This window comes from Dama dama, chromosome 22, assembly GCF_033118175.1.
Source record: "Dama dama isolate Ldn47 chromosome 22, ASM3311817v1, whole genome shotgun sequence".
In the NCBI taxonomy this organism is placed as follows: domain Eukaryota; kingdom Metazoa; phylum Chordata; class Mammalia; order Artiodactyla; family Cervidae; genus Dama; species Dama dama.
The window spans coordinates 28,072,408-28,096,587 of record NC_083702.1 but is presented as its reverse complement, the minus strand read 5'-3'; the positions used below and the strand labels follow the sequence as shown (position 1 = coordinate 28,096,587).

The following is a 24,180-nucleotide window of genomic DNA, read 5'->3' as shown; positions in this document are numbered from 1 at the left end:
GACGATGTGCGTATGTGCTAAGTTGCTTCAGTTGTGTCCATCTCTTTGTGACCCCATGGACCATAGCCCACCAGGCTCCTCTGTCCATGGGATTCTCTAGGCAAGAATACTGGAGTGGGTTGCCATGCCCTCCTCAGGGGATCTTCCTGACCCAGGGATCGAACCTACATCTCTTATGTCTCCTCCACTGACAGGCAGATTCTTTACCACTAGTGCCACCTGGGAAGCCCCCACAAGTGGGCAATATAGCACAATAAAGATGTCACAATTTTAATATGACCTTTAAATTTCTAGGAAAGAGTGGCTCTTAGGGCAAGTGTTACATGAGTAAATTATGTAATATGCTCATAGCTGTTAACGAACATTTGTCTTTCATAAACCAGGTATCCCTCCGCTGTGATGTTCTAATTTTCTATACCTCTACCTTTTCCTTCACCACATTTTTGATAATTATTTATGTGTCGGTCTTCCCAGTATTCTAAAGACAGAGTAAGCACCACTGAGGTGGTTGTGGCTCAGCTGGTAAAGAATCCGCCTGCGCTGCGGGAGACCTGGGTTTGATTCCTGGGTTGGGAAGACCCCCTGGAGAAGGGAACGGCTACCCACTCCAGTATTCTGGCCTAGAGAATTCCAAGGGGGCTGCAAAGAGTTGGACACAACTGAGCGACTTTCACTTCACTTCACTTCACTTCCCAATATTCTAAAGACAGAGTAAGCACCAGTGAGGTGGTAACTATAAACTATTCATCTTTGTATCCCCAAGGTTTATCATAGTTTTTCACACATAGACCATACCAAAAGATGTTTAAGGAATGAATGAGTATGTGGTGAATTTTCCTGAGCTTATTAATTATAGAAGGCAATGTTTTGAAAGTGATAAAGAGTGAAACAACTCCATTTGTAGGCCTTCAGAAAATAAGAGCTATCAGTTTGTAAGAATTGAACCTTATTATGTAGTTTATATTGGCATTTTAATACCAGATTATGACCATCTGGTGAAAATTCATCTTGTAATATTGTAGAAGACATTTTTATGTCCTCTGTTGAGGAGCTGTTTTTAGCTAAAAGTGACTGATGGGTCTTTGGAATGGTCTGATACCATTTCTACTTTAATGTGAAGTTATCTTTTTAAAGCAAGGGACTTTTAGTCTTAGACTTCTGGTTCCCTTGCCTCCAGTTCAAATAAAATAAAACAAAAACCGGTTTATTCACCAGTCTTTTCCATTTCAGTAAATGATATAATTATTTGCAAAGAACAAAAATCCAAGAGTCATCCTTGAATGCTTTCCTTATTCCTTCTTCCCACCAGGCCTGTTTTCCCCTCCTGTTAATGATTGACAATGCCCAGTCAATTAGAGGTCTTGTGGCTCAGATTCCAAAATATGTTTGGAATCTTCTTTACCATTAAGGTCTTCCCTTAACTATTGTAATAGTCTGCTAACTACTTCCATTATTTCACAGGACAGCAGGAGAGAGCTTTGAATTCCATTGAGATCTATCAATGGTTGCCTCTGAATGTTAAGTAAAAGCCATCCTCTACACCGTGTCTTCAATGCCCTACTTGATCTGGCCTCCACCAAACTCTTCATCTTTCTTCCCTACAGCTCACCTCTCTATCCCATCTCCAGGCCCCAAGGCCTTCTTCTTGTCATTAGAACGCACCATGCTTAGTCTGTGCTCATGGCTGTTATTTTGGTGTCCTCTCTTCCAGGAATACTCTTCTCATGGATCTCCACAAGGGGATCACTCACTATACAGCTGTCTCTCATTTCTTCCAGGAAGGCTCTCCAAAATATTGGATTGGCCAAAAAGTTCACTCAGGTTTCTTACAATGTTATGGAAAAACCTGAGTGAACTTCTTGGCCAACACAAATAGCATTCCTCACGCAGTTACTTTCTATCCCAATTCTCAGCTTTTGTTTCTTAGTAAGAAATGAAACCCCTCATTTCCTCATGTTATCTTCTTTGATGTCTGTTATCCATACTAGAAAGAGGTCAGGGTTTGTATTTGCTTCATCCACTGTTGTATCCTCGGAGTCTTGAATGGTAGTTGCTTACTGAATATTTTTGGAATGATTCAAGACTAATTTAGTCAGGAAGTGTGCTCATTTTAAGTGTGCTCATGTAAACCAGAGTGGTGATTGCTATGGGCAAGATACCAGCTGTATTGAGACCATGAACTCTGTCCTCACTGTCCATTCAAAGCTTATAAGAAAATGAAAATACCATGTTTCAAACAATTCAGACCAAAACAGGAATAGGATCCTGTGAGAGAAGGCCAATTTAATTCACTAACAATTTGAGGAACCTAATTTGTTCCATTAGGGCTTTCCAGGTGGCTTAGTAGTAAAGAATCTGCCTGCCAATGCAGGAGACACAGGAGGCAAGGCTTTGATCCCTGGGTCAGGACGATCTGGAGTAGGAAATGGCAACCTGCTCCAGTACACTTGCCTGGAAAATTTCATGGACAGAGGAGCCTGGAGGGCTACAGTCCTTGGGGGTCACAAAGAGTTGGACACGACTGAGCGATTGAACACACACACACACACACACACACACACACACACACACACAAACACAATTTGTTCCATTAATAATCTATTGAGAAAACTCTTCCCTTCAATATTATTAGCTATATAATCATGTTTATGTTATCTTAGGGGATTTGAGAGATGTAGAGCAACTCATCTGCTGGGTTTCTATTCTGTTACATGTTATAGATCACTTCAGGAGACTGCTTAATTACTACAATAAACATGTTTTGAGCACTGACCTTTTTATCCCTCCAAAGGTTTGTGCATGACCCAGGAATTTTCCAAAGTCAATATGAAACATGTGGCCCGACTTTGTTAGCATGATATTGTCGTTGTGTCGGTCACAGACTCCCAGGATGAATGTTACCACACACCAGCCAGCACAGGAATAGAAAAAGTTCCTTAAGACCTAATCAGTTGAAAAACAGTAACACAAAAGTAATATAAACACAAATGAGCAAACACAGAGGTAATGGTAAGAGTATGATAAAAAACAGAATTGTATCATCTGGAATCGATTCTACATCTCAGTTGAGAAGATATGATTAAATGGTTGGTTCTCGATATGCTACAGAAGAAGGTGAAGCAGTCTGTTCTTTGGCTTAATGAATGTTTTTGTTGAAATGAGAGAAAATATCTTTTATTCAATTAAAGCCAATTTTCATAGTTTATTCATAATGTGATCTTTTAATGTTACAGTTGCACAAGAGTGTATGACTTTTTTCAAGGTAAAGGAAGAAGGAACAACATGGCTCAATATTGCCTAGTCGTATAGAAATTTAAAATATCAATTTTGGAATATATGAAGTTTTTACACAAAATAAACTATATTGAGATGTCTCATCCCTTACAAATATATCATCCAGTTAATGCCCCAAACGGTTTGCTACAGTATATACTTGTGTGGGTGGAAGAAGGTTCCATTAAGTCAGTTGTGGCTTATGTTTCTTTAATGAACACAGGTTTCTTGCCAAAATTCCTTTTTCTACAAAAAAATTATCTCCTGGGTATACATCATTTTGATGGATGATGGGACGATGAGTGTAACCATGGTGCAACCATGAGTGACAGGCTGAGCCACACATATGGACCTCCTCAGCTAGTGTGGCTGACCCTTGGGAAGGGAAGTCTATGTGGCTGGACTACATGCCGGGTCAGTTCCAGGTATCCCAGGTGCCTTAATTTGTCTGTCTCGATTTTCTTTACTTATGAAGATAATAAAATATGTCTCTCACATGGTACTTGTGAATATTAAATGTATGTGGAAGGACCTCAAGCAATACAACCTCAGGGTTTGTGCCTAACTCAAGTCTCAATTTTGGGAATGGGTAAAAAATAGATTCAAGATAATTTCATCTAATTCTTTGTTATTTGGACTCCCAAACCTGTATTTTGCTGTATTCCATGGCTCAGCTGGTAAAGAATCTGCCTGCAATGCAGGAGACCTGGGTTTGATCCCTGGGTTGGGAAGATCCCCTGGAGAAGGGAAAGGCTACCCACCCCAGTATTCTGTATAGTCCATGGAGTTGCAAAGAGTGGGACACGATTGAGTGACTTTCACTGATTCACTCAATCTCATAGAAGTCTGGAGTGGATTAAATCTTGGGTCTCTCTTGCCTGTCCCAGGCCAACTAGGGTGACCAAACCTCCCAGTTTGCCCAGGACTGAGGAGTTTCCTAGAATTAGGGATATTTAGGGCTCAAGATGGTTCTGAGCAAATCTGATGCTGACCCACATCGCATCTTTGTGTGAATCAGCATAAAGGTGTCCCTACCTCTCTAGGGGACCTAGCTGTACCAGTTCATGCTTTGGCAAGTGGGGCAAGGCCTGGCTCTAGTCAACTCATTCTTTCGTCTAGGAGCCCTGGTTGAGGGCAGAATCTGAACACTGTACACTGCAGGCTAGATGCCAAGGTAAAGTGGGGAAAATGTTTGCAGTCAAATGGAATACTACATTTTGTAAATTCTGAGATATAAAAAATGAAAACTCTATTATGCATTCTGAAAACATTAAAAGAATAAGGCATGAGAAAAGAAAACTTGGCAGAAGAAAATACATTGCAAAGGAAGGAGGGGGATTTATAGAAATTATAGATTGTGGACAAATAGGCAGAGGTAACTTAAAGATAGTTTCAAGAAGCATCATCTCATGTGAGATTGCTGTAAAGGAGACTGCTAAGTCACTATTTATAGCCCAGAATTTCCACCCAGAGGAAAAACCAAACACAGAAATTTTTCCGAGTTAATATACCAGTACCTTGGACTGCAAGAAGATCAAACCAGTCAATTCTAAAGGAAATCAACCCTGAATATTCATTGGTAGGACTGATGCTGAAGCTGAAGGTCCAAATCTTTGGCCACCTAATTCAAAGAGCTGCCTCACTGGAAAAGACCCTGGGGCCGGGAAAGATTGAAGGCAGGAGGAGAAGGGTGTGGCAGAGGATGAGATGGTTAGATAGCATCACCAATTCAATGGACAGGAATTTGAGCAAACTCCAGGAGACAGTGAAGGACAGGGAAGGCTAGCATATGGCAGTCCATAGGGTCAAAAAGAGTCAGACAGGACTTAACAATTGAACAACGAAAACAATATACCATTTAAACTGTGTTGTTATTACTAGACTGTGACTGAGTGAATTAGAATTCAAGAGAACTCAAGAACTCAAGAGAACTCTATTTTTTCATAAATCAGAATATCTAATGAGCCAGTGTATATCCTTATTTAAGTACATAATTTAAAATTAGCTACAGAAGGACAAACCTTTTCATAATCCACCTTTAAAGGGTTGTGCTGACTGAACCATTTTTTAATTGTATTTTCTTTCAAGGGTCCTATTGGTCCAAAACGACGATGGATTTTTGCTAGGGTTACAGCATCAGGCACCATCTGCACCAACCCTGGGTGATAAAAAAGAGATTATGGAAACAGCTCTTTCTCTGCAGGATGAAGGATACTTAGGAAACGCGTCTTGATCTAGGTAACGACAACAACTAGCATGACTTGGATTACCCCCTCACCCTGCTTTTTTTCTTTTTTCAAATTTTCTTTTCTGAAGGAGTCTTACCTAGATGGTATTCCTTCTAATTTTTCCTAAATCCTGGGGAGTGATGAGGCTACTCATGTTTGGCCAGATGTATATGAAGCATCTATTTCTACTAGATGCTTAGATGTTCCATTAAAACAATAGTAGAAAGTCAATCTAGATGGTCTCCCAGAAACCTCACTGAGTCAACAGAGTAGTGAATTAATTAATGTATGGCTTGTGCATTCATTTACAGTTTAAAGGAAGACATTTAAACTTGTATAACAAGCACATCTATGATATAAGTGAATCAAATATAATCTACATGACAAATATTTCAAATATATGATAAAATCAATGTTCAGGTTAATAAATGCTTCACTTACCAGATTCACTTCTAGGAGTGAACAGAGTAACTCTGCAGTAAACATGTGCAGAGCCACCAGCTCCTTCCTTCTCAGTCAATGTTAAAGGGAAGCTATGATAATTTTTTAACAGAACATACATTGGTTGAACTTCAGTAGGACCTTTGACCCACTAACCATCAAGGCTTCTTTTCACTGTGTTCCTAAGGCTATTGGCATGTAAATATTTTCAAACCTTCTGATTTTTATTCTGTACAGAACAGCAATTTAAACCCAGTGTTTAAAATTCTCCTAGGAATAATGCCCAATAAACAACCTGTAATCTACAGTTCTGTAAATAAAGTCACTGAAAGAAATTACAGTTGAGAATTTCTGATTTCCACAATCTTCAACAGATGCAAGAGTTGCAAACACAAATGCCCAAAGGGATCAGGGACATAAATGTAGCTATATAAAAAGAGAGACAGTTAAGTTTTAAAAATTGACTGTTTCGTGTCTACCTTAAAAATATTCAAATTAAACAACAAACGAGTAGATCATAGTAATGGTGGGCAGAACACTTCTCTGTGTTGGATTTGGCCAGTGGCAGCTGGTTGTAGCCTTCATCTCTCTCTCTCTTTTTTTTTTTTGGCAACCTGAATCTTTTAATATTCAATAGCCCAGTCCAGGGTGACCATCAGGCATCTACATTACTAGATCGGAGAGAAACTTAAAACATGGAGAGTGGGAATAGAATGCTGCAAGGTATAACATATTAAAATCAATTTGTTGAAAACAAAAAAAGAAGGAAATGTAATACCCCAGAGATAAATCCGAGTCATATCTTTAATATCATTTCTCCCTCCCTGCCTAACAGTATTTGGCTCTTGTGCAGGTATTCCCTTGCTTATAGAGATAGTGAATGTAAACCTTAACATTTGACAGTAATATAATTACTTTGGAGACAGTAATATAATTCCTTTTTCCAACCCTGAAATTTTCCTTCATTCTTCCAGTTCCTCCACTTAATACTTTCTAACAGAAAACCACGGCACCTGGCTCCATGGTGCTTCATCGCCACCTCGCATCTGTTGTTGTTCAGTCACTGAGTCACGTCTAACTCTTTGCGACCCCATGGACTATAGCCCACCAGGCTCCTCTGTCCATGGGATTTCCCAGGCAAGAATACTAGAGTGGGTTACCATTTCCTTCTCCAGGGGATCTTCCTGACCTAGGAATTAAACCCACAGCTCCTGCATTGGTAGGCAATTCTTTACCACTGAGCCACCAGGGAAGCCCTGTGCATCTGACCACACCCCAGACTAGCACGTAGATTAGCGCACCCCTTAGATACGGTACTGTAGCAAAGTCAGTTATGCTTCAGACCTCATTTGTCTTCAGGGAGTTAATCACTGCTAAATCCCAAGTCATTTATCATAAGCCTTTCATTGCTGACTACCTGGAAAACTTTGTACCTCATTTATAATAATCATGGTGGCTAAATTCTGCCCATTAATTAAAACCATAATTTACATTTTTATACATTTTAAGCTACTATATATTATACACCTTTTAAACACTTCTAGCATAATTCTGTGCACATTGGGTAACATGTGTTTTTCCAATCCCATAGTTCTGTAATACAGCATTTCTCAAAATTTAATGCCCATATGTATTGCCTGAGGATCTTGTCAAAATGTAGGTTATGGTTCAGTAGGGTGGAGGTGGGGGCCTGAGATTCTGAATTTCTAACAAGTTTGCAGGTGATGTCATGTTGCTGGTCCATAGGTCACACTTTAAGTAGCAAGGTTCTTAGGGAGAAAACTTTTTAAGATGGTATCAGACAAGGTGTGCATGCATGCTTAGTCACTAAATCGTGTCTGACTCTTTGCAACCCTATGGACTGTAGCCTGCCAGCTTCCTCTGCCCATGGGATTTCTCAGGCAATAATACTGGAGTGGGTTTCCATTTCCTTCTCCAAGAGATCTTCCTGACTCAGGGATTGAACTCATGTCTCCTGCATTGGTAGATGGGTTCTTTACCACTGAGCCACCAGGGAAGCCCCCATCATATAAGGTAGTGGTTCTCAAAAAAAGGTGCCTGAGAAACATCAGAGCAGCTTTTTGTAATCATTGAGACTGAGCCTCTCCACTTTCCATCACCCTCCCCACCCCTGCCCAGTGGAGAGCTTGATTTAGTAACCTGGCTGGATCCTAGATGTAACTGCTCCAATTTTCCTAAGTAATTTTTTTTTTTTTTCTTTCAACGTGCTGGACCTCAGTTTCGATGAGGAGACAGTAGTGTCCTAAGTAATTTTTATGCCATCAAATCTGGAGCAAATTTGGAGCAATAAAATAAACCCTAAAGAAATTTTATCTGTTTGATAATCTCTCCCAAAGTTCCTACAACACCCTATCCCAAGTAGTCATGAGAATTAACAATGTTGATAAAGTTATATTAACTTGTGGCCTGGAGTATACGCTCCTTAAGACCAACAGCCCTGTTTAGGTCGTTTTAGTATTCCTATCTTTGTGACAGGTGTCCCCAGCGATTCAGCAGTAAAGAATCCTACTGCAGTGCAGGAGACACAGAAGACATGGATTCGGTCCCTGTGTCAGGAAGATCCCCTGGAGAAGGGGATGGGAACCTACTCCAGTATTCTTGCTTGGAGAATGCCATGGAGAGAGGAGCCTGGCAGGCTACAGTCCATAGTGTCGAAAAGCATAGGATACTAGGGACTTAGCACACATGCATTTTACTTTGTGACATTTCTTGAGAACAGTAGATATTCAATAACCCTTGGAACCTGATTAAAAATGGGACCTAAATGCCTAAAATAAGACATTTGCTTTAATGATCGCCATTTCAGTGGAAGAAGTATTTTTCCATTATAATCTCACAACTAAAGAAATTGTTGGTAGATAGTGGGGAAGAATAACTTGTTTGCCTAATTATATCTGTAACTTTGGGCAAGTCTAGAGTTATTTTTGCTGAATTATTTTGTGAATGTTAAAGGTTTTAGTCTCCATTACATTCCTATGATTATAAACAGAGAAACAAAGAGATGGAACTGAAGAATTCTACTGAGGTTATTGCTGTATTCCATTTCTGAATAAAAAGTAATCCATGTGATATCAAGAAGCTCAGCTTGGCTCATCTAAGCCGTGGCTCTTTCTTACCCTTTCAACATATTAGGATATGAAAGAATTAGGTCATTTATGTGAGAAAAGGGAGAATAAAACTGAAGGAATAAGGATCTCTGAGTAGCAGTAATAAAAGACTTTCAGGATTTAGAACATTAGAAGTTCAGGAGTGGTACACTTGGCATGGAAACAAAGGCCCTATTATTAGAATCAAAATAATTGGGTAGTTTGACTTGTAACAGTAACCCTGAACTATCTAGCTGCAAGTTAACTAGGAGATGCTTCCATGTTTAGCTTCTAAAATCTTGAATCTCAGTTGGCTTGGGGACTGAGCCTAGGTATGGGACCCCAGGAACTGGAGGGTGCGTGGAGGCAGTAACAATTTTTCTTTTAAAATGATGGGTTTAAATTGTAGTTCTCTCTGAATTAAAAAAAAAAAAAAAAACATAATCCCTTTTCCAATTCTATGATTATTTTATCCCTTTGTTTATGCAGATATATCTTCTATGCTGCTGCTGACTAGTGCTCAGTTTTGTCTGACTCTTTGCAACCCCATGGACTGTAGCCCTACCAGGTTCCTCTGTCCATGGGATTTTCCAGGCAAGAATGCTGGAGTGGGTTGCCATTTCCTTCTCCAGGGGATCTTGCCAACCCACGGATTGAACTTGGGTCTTTTGTGTCTGCTGTACTGGCAGCAGATTCTTTAGCACTAGTATCACCTGGGAAGCCCATATCGTCTCTATTTCATACCAATTAACTTAATGAAATTTTAAGTGGCAATGGCCACATGTAAAAAAATCATGATACCTTAGAAATTATTTCTTCAATTTAGCATGATTGTAATTAAGTACAACTTTTACTTCTGATGTCTGCTTATTTGTGTGGATCCTCAACATTTTATTTTCATTGAAAATGTGCACATATGTAATTATATTTCTATATTAACATCTTGGCTTTTATAAAGAGAAATGCTGAAGTAAGTTCAAAGTTTGCATATAGATCATCTTTGATTGTTGATATCACATTTTACTCAAAGGTCTTTCAGAAACTAAGTGCATGTTTATAACTTATTTAGAATTTTCAGAACTCTAAGTGTTTGCAACTTTGTAAATTTTGTCTTAATTGGAAACAATTGTAATTTTTATGAATAAGCAGATCTTTCTATTATCAGCTTAAAAAAGAGAAAAAATATGAATTATTAATGTAAATAATCCTTAAAGACACTCAAAAGAATATTAGTTAACATTTGAGTTGTCAGAGTCCTGATTAATATTTAGAAAGACATTATGCTTTACATAAATCATCTTTGTTTATTGTTTTTGAAACTAATTCTTTTTTTTTTTTTTTTAAAGAAGAATGACTATGTTTGGGGCTTCCCAGGTGGTGCTAGTGGTGGTAAAGAACCTGCCTGCCAAAGCAGAAGAAATAAGAGATGCAAGTTTGATCCCTGGGTTGGGAAGATCCTCTGGAGGAGGAGGAAATGGCAACCCACTCCAGTATCCTTGCCTGGAATCCCATGGACAGAGAAGCCTGGCGGGCTACAGTCCATAGAGCCACAATGAGTCACTCATGACTGAAGTGACTTTAGTCACTTGATGATATTAAATTGCCTTGGCTTATTGTTTTTGAAACTAATTCTTTGTAAAAAAAAAAAAGAAGAAGAAGAAGAATGACTATGTTTAGTTCTTTGGATTTTAAAATTTGTCATCTAAAATGAAAGTTGTAGAAAGTCTGAGGGCATATTACCAATAAATGTATGAGATAAGTAAAGTAAGTCAGCTTTCTAATCTATACTGACCTTGACCTTTTCCTGTGGATAGACATCTATAAACGATCATTTGCATATCCAGGCCCTCCTGCAGCCAAATATTGTCCATCACTTGAATAATCTGCAGAACAAGCATATCCTGACGGAGATCATCTCCAGCCTGTTAGAAACAAAATTATAGACTCTGGGTTTCTCCTTGAATTCCACTGAAAGTTTTCAACAACAGTATATGTCATTTCCTTCTCTGAATAACTTTCCAGCCTGACTTAGGGTGGTTTCAGTTGTTCTGTTAGCACTGAGTACCCTGTGTTTCTGATAGAAGATCAAAGAAAATAAAAACTTTCTTTTAAATGATTATAGAAGCTTTAGCCACCAAATTAGAAGTGTCTTGTAATGATGTTCCCTGATACCAACATTTCAATTTACTATCCATGTGCAGCCTCTTAACCTCAAAGTCTGGTGAAGAGAGGCTAAACAAATGTTCATCCAAATTTCAAACTCAGCCAAGTGACATCTCTTTCAAAGGAAACGTATTTGATGTGTTACAAATTTATACACTGATATACAGTTAGATTACCTGGAGCTTCTTGACTGGGAGTATAAATAGCACATATATGATTCATCAGACTGACTCATTGGCTTCTCTTACTTTGAAGGCAGTTACAGAGTTTTCAGAATAAATGGCCTTTGATAACAAGAAATCATAAAGGGTGATTTTCTAGCATAGGTGAAGGAAATGGAAAATGTCCAAAGGGGAAGGACAGTTCTATGCTGTTAGCTACCAAGAGGCTCAGTTTTGAAAATGCTTTCTAAATTATATGCAGAAGACTGTGTGCCACGATGAGATTTTGTGTGGTTCTTTTCCCTTCACTAAAAATGCAGTGCTGGGGGAACTCTTAATGCTTGAGGTTACACAGATCACAGCAAAAATATGGATGTACTAATAAGTGTGATCCTTAAACTAGTCAGAATTGAATAGAAATTCTACTCTGAGACCTTGTATTCTGGTTTGGCTGAGTCATTTAACACATTAATCGAATGATCGGCAAATATTTCCTTTGTTCCTACTGAACTGTAGGTAACATTTTACTCTACTGTCCCATGGGATTCGTGATAAAGACTGCTATGGCCCATATTTATGTTTTATTCAAAAAGAAGACAACAACCCAAATTACTAAAATAAGCAAGTGCTCACTAAGAAAAATTTTATGTTAAATCATATCATTTGAGTTGCAGCTGATTTTGATTCAAATTTAATATAGAGACCAAAAGAAGACTCTCCCCTGAGAAACTTACCACAATTCTGCTTTCTCTACTACTCAAAAGTGATCATATAATTTCATTTATTGAAACATACCTCCCAGAGTTTTGCACTGAAGATTCATTGGCTTTGAGCCAGTAATGTTGGATTTATTGCCAATCATAGTGTGGCATGTACTGTAATTCTGTGAAAATGTGGAATCGAAAATAACTGTCATCTTCTGTGCTGTTGCCAGAGGAATAGAGCTATACTAATTTATTTTTCTGAGCAATAAATCAATAGTCCTATCTATGGGATCAATTTGATGTTTCAGGAGAGCTACTGTACCTTAAAAATGACACTGATGTTTTTGCCCATTGGATTGGCATTAATGAAAGTAATCTTCAACGGCAAAGCATTAGATGTGAAATATGAACATGCCTACAGGACAAAAGCAAGAGAAATATGGTGAGCAAAATAAAGCAAAAAGAACAGTTTGAAATCATGGCCCCAGTGGAATCTGTTATATGAGCAAATGTAACACATATGAATAATTTTTACACTTTGAAACAAAGAAACATATTTATTTAAAAAAAGGCTTTAGTCTACCAACCAAAGCCTTCATTTGTAAACTAAAAAGCCAGCTTTTCGGCAGGTTATAAATCTTCAAGGACATTTTTTCCTCACTGAGCAGTGATGGTGTGTAGGGGGTTTAAATAAACTAAGTAGTATGTAGGTATTGTGCTTTTGCTGGTTGGTTAATATCTAAAAGATGAAATTGCTATTTAAAAAGTATATATTTCCTTTTCATTCTTTCTGCCCAATAGCATATTTTAAGGAAACATGGATACAGAGTTAAGAAAGACCTGAATACAAATTTGGACTCTGATACAGAGGGAAGCTGGCTTCCCAGGTGGCTCTAGTGGTGAAGAACGTGCCTGCCGATGCAGGAGACATAAGAAATGTGGGTTTGATCCCTGGATTGGGGGGATCCCCTGGAGGAGGGCATGGCAACCCACTCCAGTATTCTTGCCTGGAGAATCTCTTGGACAAAGGAGCCTGGCAGTCTACAATCCATAGGGTTGCAGAGTCAGACACGATTGGAGCGACTTAGCATGCATGCACAGTGTGAAGTAAGCCATAAAGAAAAACAAATATTTTGCATTAACACATATATGTGGAATCTAGCCAATCCAGCCAATCCATCCTGAAGGAAATCAGTCCTGAATATTCATTGGAAGGACTGATGTTGAAGCTGAAACTCCAATACTTTGGCCACCTGATACGAAGAACTGACTCATTTGAAATGACCCTGATGCTGGGAAAGACTGAAGGCAGGAGGAGAAGGGGACAACAGAGGATGAGATGGTTGGATGGCATCACCGACTCAATGGACATGAGTTTGAGCAAGCTCCAGGAGTTGGTGATGGACAGGGAAGCCTGGCGTGCTGCAGTCCATGGAGCTGGAGAGTCGGACATGGCTGAGTGACTGAACCGAACTGACGGAATCTAGAAAAATGGTACTGATGAACCTTTTGGCAGGGCAGGAATAGAGATGTAATTGTTGAGAACAAACCTGTGGACACCGTGGGGGAGGAAGAGGGTGAGACAAAAGGAAAGAGTAGCACTGATATATATACTACCACATGTGAAATAGATAGCTAGTGGGAAGTTTCAATATAACAGAGAAGAGAGCTCAGCATGGTACTCTGTGACAACATAGAAGGTAGGATGGGGAGGTGGGAGGGACAACAATATGTATGTTGTTATTTTTGTTTAGTTTCTGAGTCATGTCAAACTCTTTGTGAACCCACGGACTGTAGCCCTCCAGGTTCCTTTGTTCATGGGATTTTCAAGGCAGGAATGCTGGAGTAGGTTGCCATTTCCTTCTGTAGACAATCTACCTGACCCAGGGATCAAACATGTGTCTCCTGCTTAAGCAGGCAAATTTTTAGAACTCAGCCAACTTGGAAGCCTGAATAAACACACACACACACACACACACACACATAAGTTCAGTTCAATTGCTCAGTCGTGTCGGACTCTTTGCGACCCCATGGACTGTAGCATGTGAGGCCTCCCTGTCCATCACCAACTCCTGGAGCTTACTCAAACTTATGTCCATTGAGTCGGTGATGCCATCCAACCATCTCATCCTCTGTTGGCCCCTTCTCCTCCTGCCCTCAATCTTTCCCAGTATCAGGGTCTTTTCTAATGAGTCAGTTCTTTGCATCAGGTGGCCAGAGTGTTGGAGTTTCAGCAACATCAGTCCTTCCAATGAAGACCCAAGACTGATCTGCTTTAGGATGGACTGGTTGGATCTCCTTGCAGTTCAAGGGACTCTCAAGAGTCTTCTCCAACACCACAGTTCAAAAGCATCAATTCTTCGGCATTCAGTTTTCTTTATAGTCCAACTCTCACATCCATACATGACTATTGGAAAAATCAGCTTTGACAAAACGGACCTTTGCGGGCAAAGTAATGTCTCTGCTTTTTAATATGCTTTCTAGGTTGGTCATAAATTTTCTTCAAGGAGTAAGTGTCTTTTAATTTCAAGGTTGCAGTCACCATCTACAGTGATTTTGGAGCCCCCAAAATAAAGTCTCTCACTGTTTCCGTTGTTTCCCCATTTATTTGCCATGAAGTGATGGGACCAGATGTCATGATCTTAGTTGTCTGAATGTTGAACTTTAAGCCAACTTTTTCACTCTCCTCTTTCACTTTCATCAAGAGGCTCTTTAGTTCTTCACTTTCTGCCATAAGGGTAGTGTCATCTGCATATCTGAGGTTACTGATGTTTCTCCCAGGAATCTTGATTCCAGCTTGTGCTTCATCCAGCTTGTCATTTTGCATGATGTACTCTGCATATAAGTTAAATAAGTGGGGTGAAAATATACAGCCTTGAAGTATTCTTTTCCCGATTTGGAAACAGTCTGTTGTTCTATGTCCAGTTCTAACTGTTGCTTCTTGACCTGCGTACAGATTTCTCAGGAGGCAGGTCAGGTGGTCTGGTATTTCCAACTCTTTCAGAATTTTCCACAGTTTGTTGTGATCCACACAGTCAAAGGCTTTGGCATAGTCAATGAAGCAGTAGATGTTTTTCTGGAACTTTCTTGCTTTTTCAATGATCCAGTGGATGTTGGAAATTTGATCTTTGGTTCCTCTGCCTTTTCTAAATCCAGCTTGAACATGTGGAAGTTCATGGTTCACGTACTGTTGAAGACTGACTTGGAGAATTTTGAGCATTACTTTGTCAGCATGTGAGATGAGTGCAATTGTGTGGTAGTTTGAGCATCCTTTGGCATTGTCTTTTCTTTGGGATTGGAATGAAAACTGACCTTTTCCAGTCCTGTGGCCACTGCTGAGTTTTCCAAACTTGTTGACATATTGAGTGCAGCACTTTCATAGCATAATCTTTTAGGATTTGAAATAGTTCAACTGGAATTCTGTCATCTCCATTAGCTTTGTTCATAGTTTGCTTCCTAAGGCCCACTTGACTTCGCATTCCAGGATGCCTGGTTCTAGGTGAGTGATCACACCATCGTGGTTATCTGCGTCATGAAGATCTTTTTTGTTCTTCTGTGTATTTTTGCCACTTCTTCTTAATATCTTCTGCTTCTGTTAGGTCCATACCATTTCTGTCCTATATTGTGCCCATTTTTGCGTGAAATGTTCCCTTGGTATCTGTACTTTTCTTGAAGAGATCCCTAGTCTTTCCCATTCTATTATTTTCCCTTATTTATTTTTGTAAATTAATTTATTTTTTATTGAAGGATAATTTCTTTACAGAATTTTGCTGTTTTCTGTCAAATCTCAAAATGAGTCAGCCATTGGTATACATATATACCCTCCCTTTTGAACCTCCCTCCCGTCTCCCTCCCCATCCGACCCCTCTAGGTTGATACAGAGCCCCTGTTTGAGTTTCCTGAGCCACACAGAATTCGCGTTGGCTGTCTATTTTACACATGGTAATTTACATTTCCATGTCACTCTCTCCATACATCTCACCCTCTCCTCCCCTCTCCCCATGTCCTTAAGTCTATTCTCTATGTCTGTTTCTCCATTGTTGCCCTATAAATAAATTCTTCAGTACCATTTTTCTAGATTCCATTTATATGTGTTAGAATACAGTATTTATCTTTCTCTTTCAAACTCACTTCACTCTATATAACAGGTTCTAGGTTCATCCACCTCATTAGAACTGACTCAAATGTGTTCCTTTTTATGGCTGAGTAATATTCCATTGTGTATATATACCACAACTTCTTTATCCATTCATCTAGGTTGCTTCCATCTTCTACCTATTGTAAATAGTGCTGCAATGAATAATGGGATACATGTGTCTTTTTCAAGTTTGGTTTCCTCAGGTTATATGCCTAGGAGTAGGATTGTTGAGTCATATGGTGTTTTCTTTCCTAGCTTTTAAAGGAATCCCCATACCATCTTTCATAGTGGCTGTATCAATTTACATTCCTACCAACAGTGCAAGAGTGTTCTCTTTTCTCCACACCCTCTCTGGCATTTATTGTTTGTAGACTTTTTGATGATGGCCACTCTGATCAGTGTGAGGTGATATCTCATTATAGTTTTGATTTGCATTTCTCTAATAATGAGTGATATTGAGCATTATTTCACGTGCTTGTTAGCCATCCATATGTCTTCTTTGGCAAAATGTCTGTTTAGGTCTTTTCCCCACTTTTTGATTGGGTTGTTTGTTTTTCTGGCACTGAGTTGTATGAGCTGCTTTTATATTTCGGAAATTAATCCTTTGTCAGTTGTTTCATTTGCTATTATTTTCTCCCATTCTGAGGGTTTTCTTTTCATCCTGCTTATAGTTTCCTTTTCTGTACAAAAGCTTTTAAATTTAATCAGGTCCCTCTTGTTTACTTTTTTTTTTTTTGTTTATTAGTTACAGGCTAATTACTTTACAATATTGTAGTGGTTTTTGCCATACATTGACATGAATCAGTCATGGATTTACATGTGTTCCCCATCCTGATCCCACCTCCCACCTCCCTCTCCACCCGATGGCTCTGGGTCTTCCCAGTGCACCAGCCTTGAGCACTTGTCTCATGCATCCCACCTGGGCTGGTGGTCTGTTTCACCCTTGATAGTATACTTGTTTCAAAGCTGTTCTCTCTGAACATCCCACCCTCCCCTTCTCCCACAGAGTCCCAAAGTCTGTTCTGTACATCTGTGTCTCTTTTTCTGTTTTGCATATAGGGTTATCGTTGCCATCTTTCTAAATTCCATATATATGAGAATAATGTTTGCTGCTAAGTTGCTTCAGTCGTGTCCGACTCTGTGCGACCCCATAGCCTACCATGCTCCTCCGTCCCTGGGATTCTCCAGGCAAGAACACAGGAGTGGGTAGCCTTTCCCTTCTCCAGGGGATCTTTCCAACACAGCAATCGAACCCAGGTCTACCCCATTGTGGATGGAATCTTTACCAGCTGAGCCACAAGGGAAGTCCAAAAGTGGATATGTCTCCTTTGAGCCGGAGTCGAACCAGTGACCTAAGGATGTCTCTCGGTTAGAGCGTCAACTACAGTCCTCCACTCCACCAACTGAGCTATCGAAGGGACTTAGGGAAAAGGAAAGACACAATGTTTGCTGTAGGCTTATCACATATGGGCTTTACTATGTTGAGGTAGGTTCCTTATGTGCCCATTTTTTAAAGAGTTTTAATCATAGATATGGATGTGAGAGTTGGACTGTGAACAAAGCTGAGGGCTGAAAAATTGATGCTTTTGAACTGTGGTGTTGGAGAAGACTCTTGAGAGTCCCTTCGACTGCAAGGAGCTCCAACCAGTCCATCCTGAAGGAGATCAGTCCTGGGTGTTCATTGGAAGGACTGATGCTAAAGCTGAAACTCCAATACTTTGGCCACCTCATGCGAAGAGTTGACTCATTGGAAAAGACCCTGATGCTGGAAGGGATTGGGGGCACGAGGAGAAGGGGACGACAGAGGATGAGATGGCTGGATGGCATTACCGACTCGATGAACTTGAGTTTGAGTAAACTCCAGGAGTTGGTGACGGACAGGGAGGCCTGGCGTGCTGTGATTCATGGGGTTGCAAAGAGTTGGACACGATGCAGTGACTGAACTCACTGAACTGAGGGTTAGTTCTGGTAGTCTAGGGTCTTGGAGTTAGTGCTCCCACTCCAAAGGCTCCGGGTTTGATCTCTGTTGTGGCACATCTCATTTATGTGATGAGTTGCTTATGCCTGTTAGTGGCTCAACAACCTGGTTATTTAGTTATTTTAGAGCTCTCAGTCCGCCTCTTTGATTTATTGTCCTGGGAAATAGCAATACATTCCAAGACCAGAGTAATATCTCTATATGTATCTGACTGTGAGGCCCGGCCTGTGGTTCTGTACATCTCTGGGCACCGTGCGCATTTCCACCTGATCTCAGAACACAGCTCCATGTATTTTCCTCTATTTTTTTGCATTGATCACTGAGGAAGCTTTCTTATCTCTCCTTGTTATTTTTTGGAAGTCCATTCAAATGGGTATATCTTTCCTTTTCTCCTTTGCCTTTAGCTTCTCTTCTTTTTTCAGCTATTTGTAAGACCTCCTCAGACAACCATTTTGTCTTTTTGCATTTCTTTTTCTTGGGGATGGTCTTAATCACTACCTCTTGTACAATATCACAAACCTCCGTCCATAGTTCTTCAGGCACTCTATCAGATCTAATCCCTTGAATCTATTTGTCACTTCCACTGTATAATCATAATGGATTTGATTTAGGTCATATCTGAAGGGTCTATTGGTGTTCCCTATTTTCTTCAATTTAAGTCTTAATTTGGCAATAAGGAGTTCATGATCTGAGCCACAGCCAGCTCCTGGTGCTTTGCTTTTGTATGTATATATATTTATAGCTGATTTACATTGCTTTGGCAGAAACCAACACAATGTTGCAAAGGAATTATCCTCCAATTAAAAATAAATTTTAAAAAATTTGGACTCTGTCACTTATCAACTGTAACACCTTGGACAAATTACTTAAATTTTTTTGCATGTGTGTTAGTTGCTCAGTTTTGTCTGACTCATCATCCCTATTTCACATTGGGATAAATGTTTGTATCCTAACATAATATAGGGATAAAAATCCTACCTCATACAATTTTGTAATAGGTATATGAACTAATGGATATAAAATAGCTTTTATAATGTCTGATATTAATCAGGTACTTAAAAAAGATTAATGCATTTTTTTCCCTTTTTGTTAATGAACATTTTCTTATCTTTACAAACAATAGGACAACATGTATTTCCTGTTCTCATGTTTTTCAATTATACTTTACATTTTATCTTCAGCTACAGCTGAACGATATCATAAACAATATCAACTGCTTTCCATTATTTTCCTTTTATGTGCTTACAATTGTTTGAGTGCTAAAGGCTATATGTTTTTAGGTTATTAGAGAGTTCATGTTGACAGTGAAGAATTAAATCAAAACTAAAAGGAAAAGGATTTGATACTTTCAACTTATCAACTTAGTAAAAATATCAGATCAATACGTTTTGCAGGATCAGTTTGAATGTCATTATTTCTGAGAAGTCTGAAATGGGTAGAAGAGAGGAAAGGATCTATTTCTCAACCTATCGATGTAAATCTAACATAATCCCCAAGCAAATAGAAACCCTTGTTTACTGAATCAATTTGAGTTTTACAGTGAAAGGATGAGGCTGCTTGTTAAGTAATGAATTCTTGCTGCAAGAATCAGTCAATCAGGGAACATATGAACTCCTGTCATGGTATTCAATTAGGAAACCCTGTATTGGGCCACAGTCTAGACCAGTGGTTTTCAAATTCTCTTCATTCAACTCTGGGGATGCGTGGGGTGCTGGGAGGTGATGAAGTCTTTGAGGCATGCCAAGTCCAGGGGAGAGACAAAGGGCTAAGAGAGACTGAGCCCCTCTTTGTAATTACATCACTGAGAGTGATTATGCTTTCATTGTTTTGTATTTTGGTTTTCAGATGCAGTCTGTTTTTTGAGAGTCACAACAAAAATACCACACACTTGACAACTAGTGTGCACAAACCACTATCTATATGCAAATAGAAAGAAGCACCAAATCTACCTTTGAAAGAGCCTGCAAAAAGTTGGTATGAAAGTATACACACATGCATTAAGTCAAAAATAATTTACAAGGCAATGTAACAGTTGAATGAGGAAGCATTTGAAGAAGAGAGTATTTCAGAGATGAGCTGAATTTGAAGATTGTGAAAGACATAGATGAGTAAACAGGTGAAAGAAAAGGTTTGCTAGATAGGAAAAGGCAAACAAAGACACTCCAGAGTAGAAGTTAAAAGTGGATTGGGAAGGCCATAACCAAGAGATAGGAAAGAATAAATCAGTCTTGGAGGATAGATTATAAAAATGATGAGATAAAGGAGCTGGAATAGAGAAAGATAAGAAAGGTTAGAATAGGGAAAGGATGATATGGCTTCTCTTGTTGTAAAGTAAACACTGCTGAAATCGACTTAAAACAGATTTTTTAAAGGAAAAGAAACCTATTAGTAAATGAAAAGTCTGGTCCTTACTCTCCCAGGAGTAGAGAAGGATTGCATTAAGTTATTCCCACCCTCTCATTCTAACCATCCCTTAGTGAAACAGGAAATGGTCCATTGTGATTAGTGGTCCGAACAAGAGGTAGGGGTGAGAATTCTCCTTATAAAGAAAGCTTAGCCAAACCTAAGAAGACTTTTGGTCTCTGTCTTGAAGGGCCATGTTTTAAGAAATGGATTGAGCCAGGCCTGAGTGCTTCTCCCTTGTGTAGTTAACTGATGGTGATTCAACTAGAATGCTGACTATGTATGCAGGCTTTTCCATGCTCTCTCATTCATGGGACTTCTCTCCAGAGTGACTTCTGACACACCATAAGCTCAGTATTGACTTTTCCACCATCACTGCATTTATCAGCTTTCTCCCCAGATGGGCTCTCTGAGGTCCTAGAGGACTGGTGGTTTAACCAAAGACCTTCCCATGCTCATTATTACATCCATAGGACTTCCAACCTGTGTGAGTTCTGTGATATATAATGAGGTGTGAGTCTCAACTGTGTATTTTCCACATTTATTGTGCTTTTCTGGTGTGAAGTCTGTAACATAAAGTAAGATATTTATTAGACTAAATGCCATGCCATGCCACATTCAAAAGGCTTTTCTCTGGTGTGAATTTGCTCATAATCAACAAGTTTAGAGGTCTGACTGAAGGCTTTTCTACACTGCCGACACATATGTGCTTGTTCCCTGGCATGGGGGACCCAGTGTCAGTAAGACTGACACTGACTGTCTTACTTGACACTGGATTTTACTCTGACTGAAGGCCTTACTACCTTCCTTACACTTGTAAGACTTCTCCCCAGTGTGAACTTTCTGGTGGTCAGCAAAATTTCTATCAGAATAGAGAGCATTCCCACGTTCATTTCAACATAACATTTGTCACCTGTGTGAAGTGCCTGGTGCTGTAAAAAGATTCTACTCTGAATGAAGGCCTCCCACACTCATGATATTCTGAAGACTTCTCCCCAATAACGACTGTCTGATGTGCCTCTGAGGGAATGAGGAGTGAAGGCTTTTCATGTTCGTCACCTTGATGAGGTTTCTCTTTGTCTAGTATTTATTAAGACGGGAGGAGTGGTGACAACTCGCCTCACACCCTCATTCATAGAATCTGTCCCCTCAGTGGGTGCTCAGATGAACCACTGGCTGAGGGGTTTCTCTAAAGCTCTTAACGTACTCATTACATTCCCAGAGGTTCTTACAAGTATGGATTCCCTAATGGTCAACCAGATGTGGGTTCTGACGAGAATTTTGCTGCATTTATGGCACCTTCGGAGGTGATGTGTCCCTTCAGACCTCCTCGTCGTTCAGTAGGACTGAGGACAGACTAAAATGTCCTGCAGTGAGAGCTTTGCCTGCCACAATCCCTGCTCATTGCCGTACCCACAGCACAGCTGACCAGAGCACGTGGGCAGAGAGACGGCTCCCCTTGGCAGCCTCAGGACAAGTGCTGGCGGCTGCGGGTTGCTGTGGGGGAGGAGCGTGGCCCCAGCCGCAGCACTTTGGGTGCTGACTGCTGGGTAGTGGGGACCCTGGCCTGGCCAGCTCACCTGGACACTCTCACAGCCACCCAGTAGAGCCAGGGCTCCACATCCCCAAGGCCTGTATGAGGCATAAATGATATGTAATTTTAATTGAAAAAAAAAATCTTTCTACTCCTTAAATAATAACAACAAATCAAGCAGGCAGAAATAAAAAATAACATCTGACCTCCACGGTCTCCACTGTATGTATTGCTCATGTGGCTGCTCAAATGACCTAGTTATTTATGTAAAAAGCTTCCTTTTCATCTCAAAAACTGTTGACTGGACCCAACTGCTTTTTGATTGTAGTGCTAGAAAAATATATTAATATTTATAATAATAATATAAAAAGATACGGCTGGCTTTGCAATATTGAGTTTCCATGTATCTTTAGCATCAATCAGTGTATACTACTTATAATAAAAATGTTACACATTTAAAAAAAAATCAGTGATGATTTGGATTTTAGCTTTGATAGCTCAGCTTATGGAATTGATGCCTTGTTTTGTTTTTGTTCAAAATACATCAATGAAGTATATTAGGAAAGTTTGTAGGGTGTCTTTGTAGCAGAAAAGTTGTCAAGGTGACAGCATTAAGCTTTTAGCAAAATGTTTTCTATTCATGCGTTGTGCGGGTGTGTGCGTGCTCAGTTGCATTCAATTCTTTGCGACCCCATGGACTGTAATCCTCCAGGTTCCTCTGTCCATGGGATTTCCCAGGCAAGAATACTGGAGTGGGTTGCCATTTCCTTCTCCAGGAGATCTTCCCAACTCAGGGATCAAACCTGAGTCTCTTGTGTCTCCTGCTTGGCAGGCAGATTCTTCACCACTGTGCTACCGTTAGTATGGTACCGTTAGTACCGTTAGTACTAATGGTCTAATTTTTCCCTTAATTATTAAATTTACTTCCTTGACTGTATTAAGACTTCAGTTATGTAACATTTACTGTGTATGTATGAAAGTTTAATCTCTTCACTTCTAAATGTCACTTATCAATCCTTTTTAATAGAGTCTTCTAGTCTTGGACTTTGGAGAAAGGAAATAATAAAGCTCATGAAGAAAGGATGATTCTAAGTCAGACAAGGGTGACTGATAGAGACTTGGCAGAGAAGGGGTTTTTGAGTTCAGTGATGCTGAGAAGGGCTTTCCGGGCATGAGTAAAATCACAAAATATATCACATAGCATCATGACTCATGAACATCAATGAATTTTAAATTGAATCAAAACTGAGATGTTATAGCTAATGATATACTCGTGTCCTAGGCAAGGGTGCACATATAATCTAAATAAGCATGGAACTAAACCAGCTTGCATAGGGTCACCAAACCAACCAGTTTTGATTAAGTCGAGAAATCAATTTAAGTAAGGAGTATCTTTATTTTTTTCACTGAACTGAGAGTCTGCTTCTATTAATAAACCAATGAAATAGCTGATGTGGTTAATGTGATCCCAACTGGTCACAGTGCATCAAGTAGAGCATGCAGTTTGGATGAGATTCAATTAATTTTTCTTAAATAATTATAATAACAATTCACAAATTGTTTTTGCCATTTCAAAACCATCCAGTGAACTAAACAATATAAAATAAAAATACTCAATTTATCTACTGAATATATCAACTTACATCACCATCAATCCCCTGTATGGATAGGGCAGGGTTCAGAGGGAGGTGACAGGTCTTTGTACACCAAAAGAATTCTTCTAGTCTGCCAAGCTCCTTCTTCAGGACCTCCTGTGATAAATCATTAGAAAAAGCATTTTTGAAACTGTAAAGAACTTGACTTGCCTTTCAAGTTATACATTTCTTCTATTGATTATAAAAACTTGTTAATTTAGGGGTTACACACTTGGATGCTTTGGGTCAGTGGGTGATGTAGCTGCATATGAGGAGGCAACAGGCTAAAGACAAGAGGGAGTCCTAGGAAAAATGAGGGAGTAAAGATTGAATGCCCTTTCTGAAGCACTTTAAATTAAAAACAAAAGCAAAACAAAGTACTGTTCTATTCAAACAAAACATGATGCATTGGGCTT

General features: G+C 39.5%; 1 protein-coding gene across 1 annotated transcript in view; it reads right to left on the bottom strand.

Annotated features, from left to right (window-relative positions):
- Positions 1–24,180, bottom strand: part of PIK3C2G (phosphatidylinositol-4-phosphate 3-kinase catalytic subunit type 2 gamma) — a 410,590-nt gene that overhangs the window by 139,531 nt on the left and 246,879 nt on the right. The window contains exons 20-24 of the mRNA XM_061124127.1: positions 23,774–23,881; positions 12,400–12,492; positions 10,842–10,971; positions 5,295–5,431; positions 2,774–2,943 (exon numbers count right to left, since the gene is read on the bottom strand). Coding sequence (XP_060980110.1) covers positions 2,774–2,943; positions 5,295–5,431; positions 10,842–10,971; positions 12,400–12,492; positions 23,774–23,881 — 638 coding nt within the window. The remainder of the gene's footprint in view (positions 1–2,773; positions 2,944–5,294; positions 5,432–10,841; positions 10,972–12,399; positions 12,493–23,773; positions 23,882–24,180) is intronic.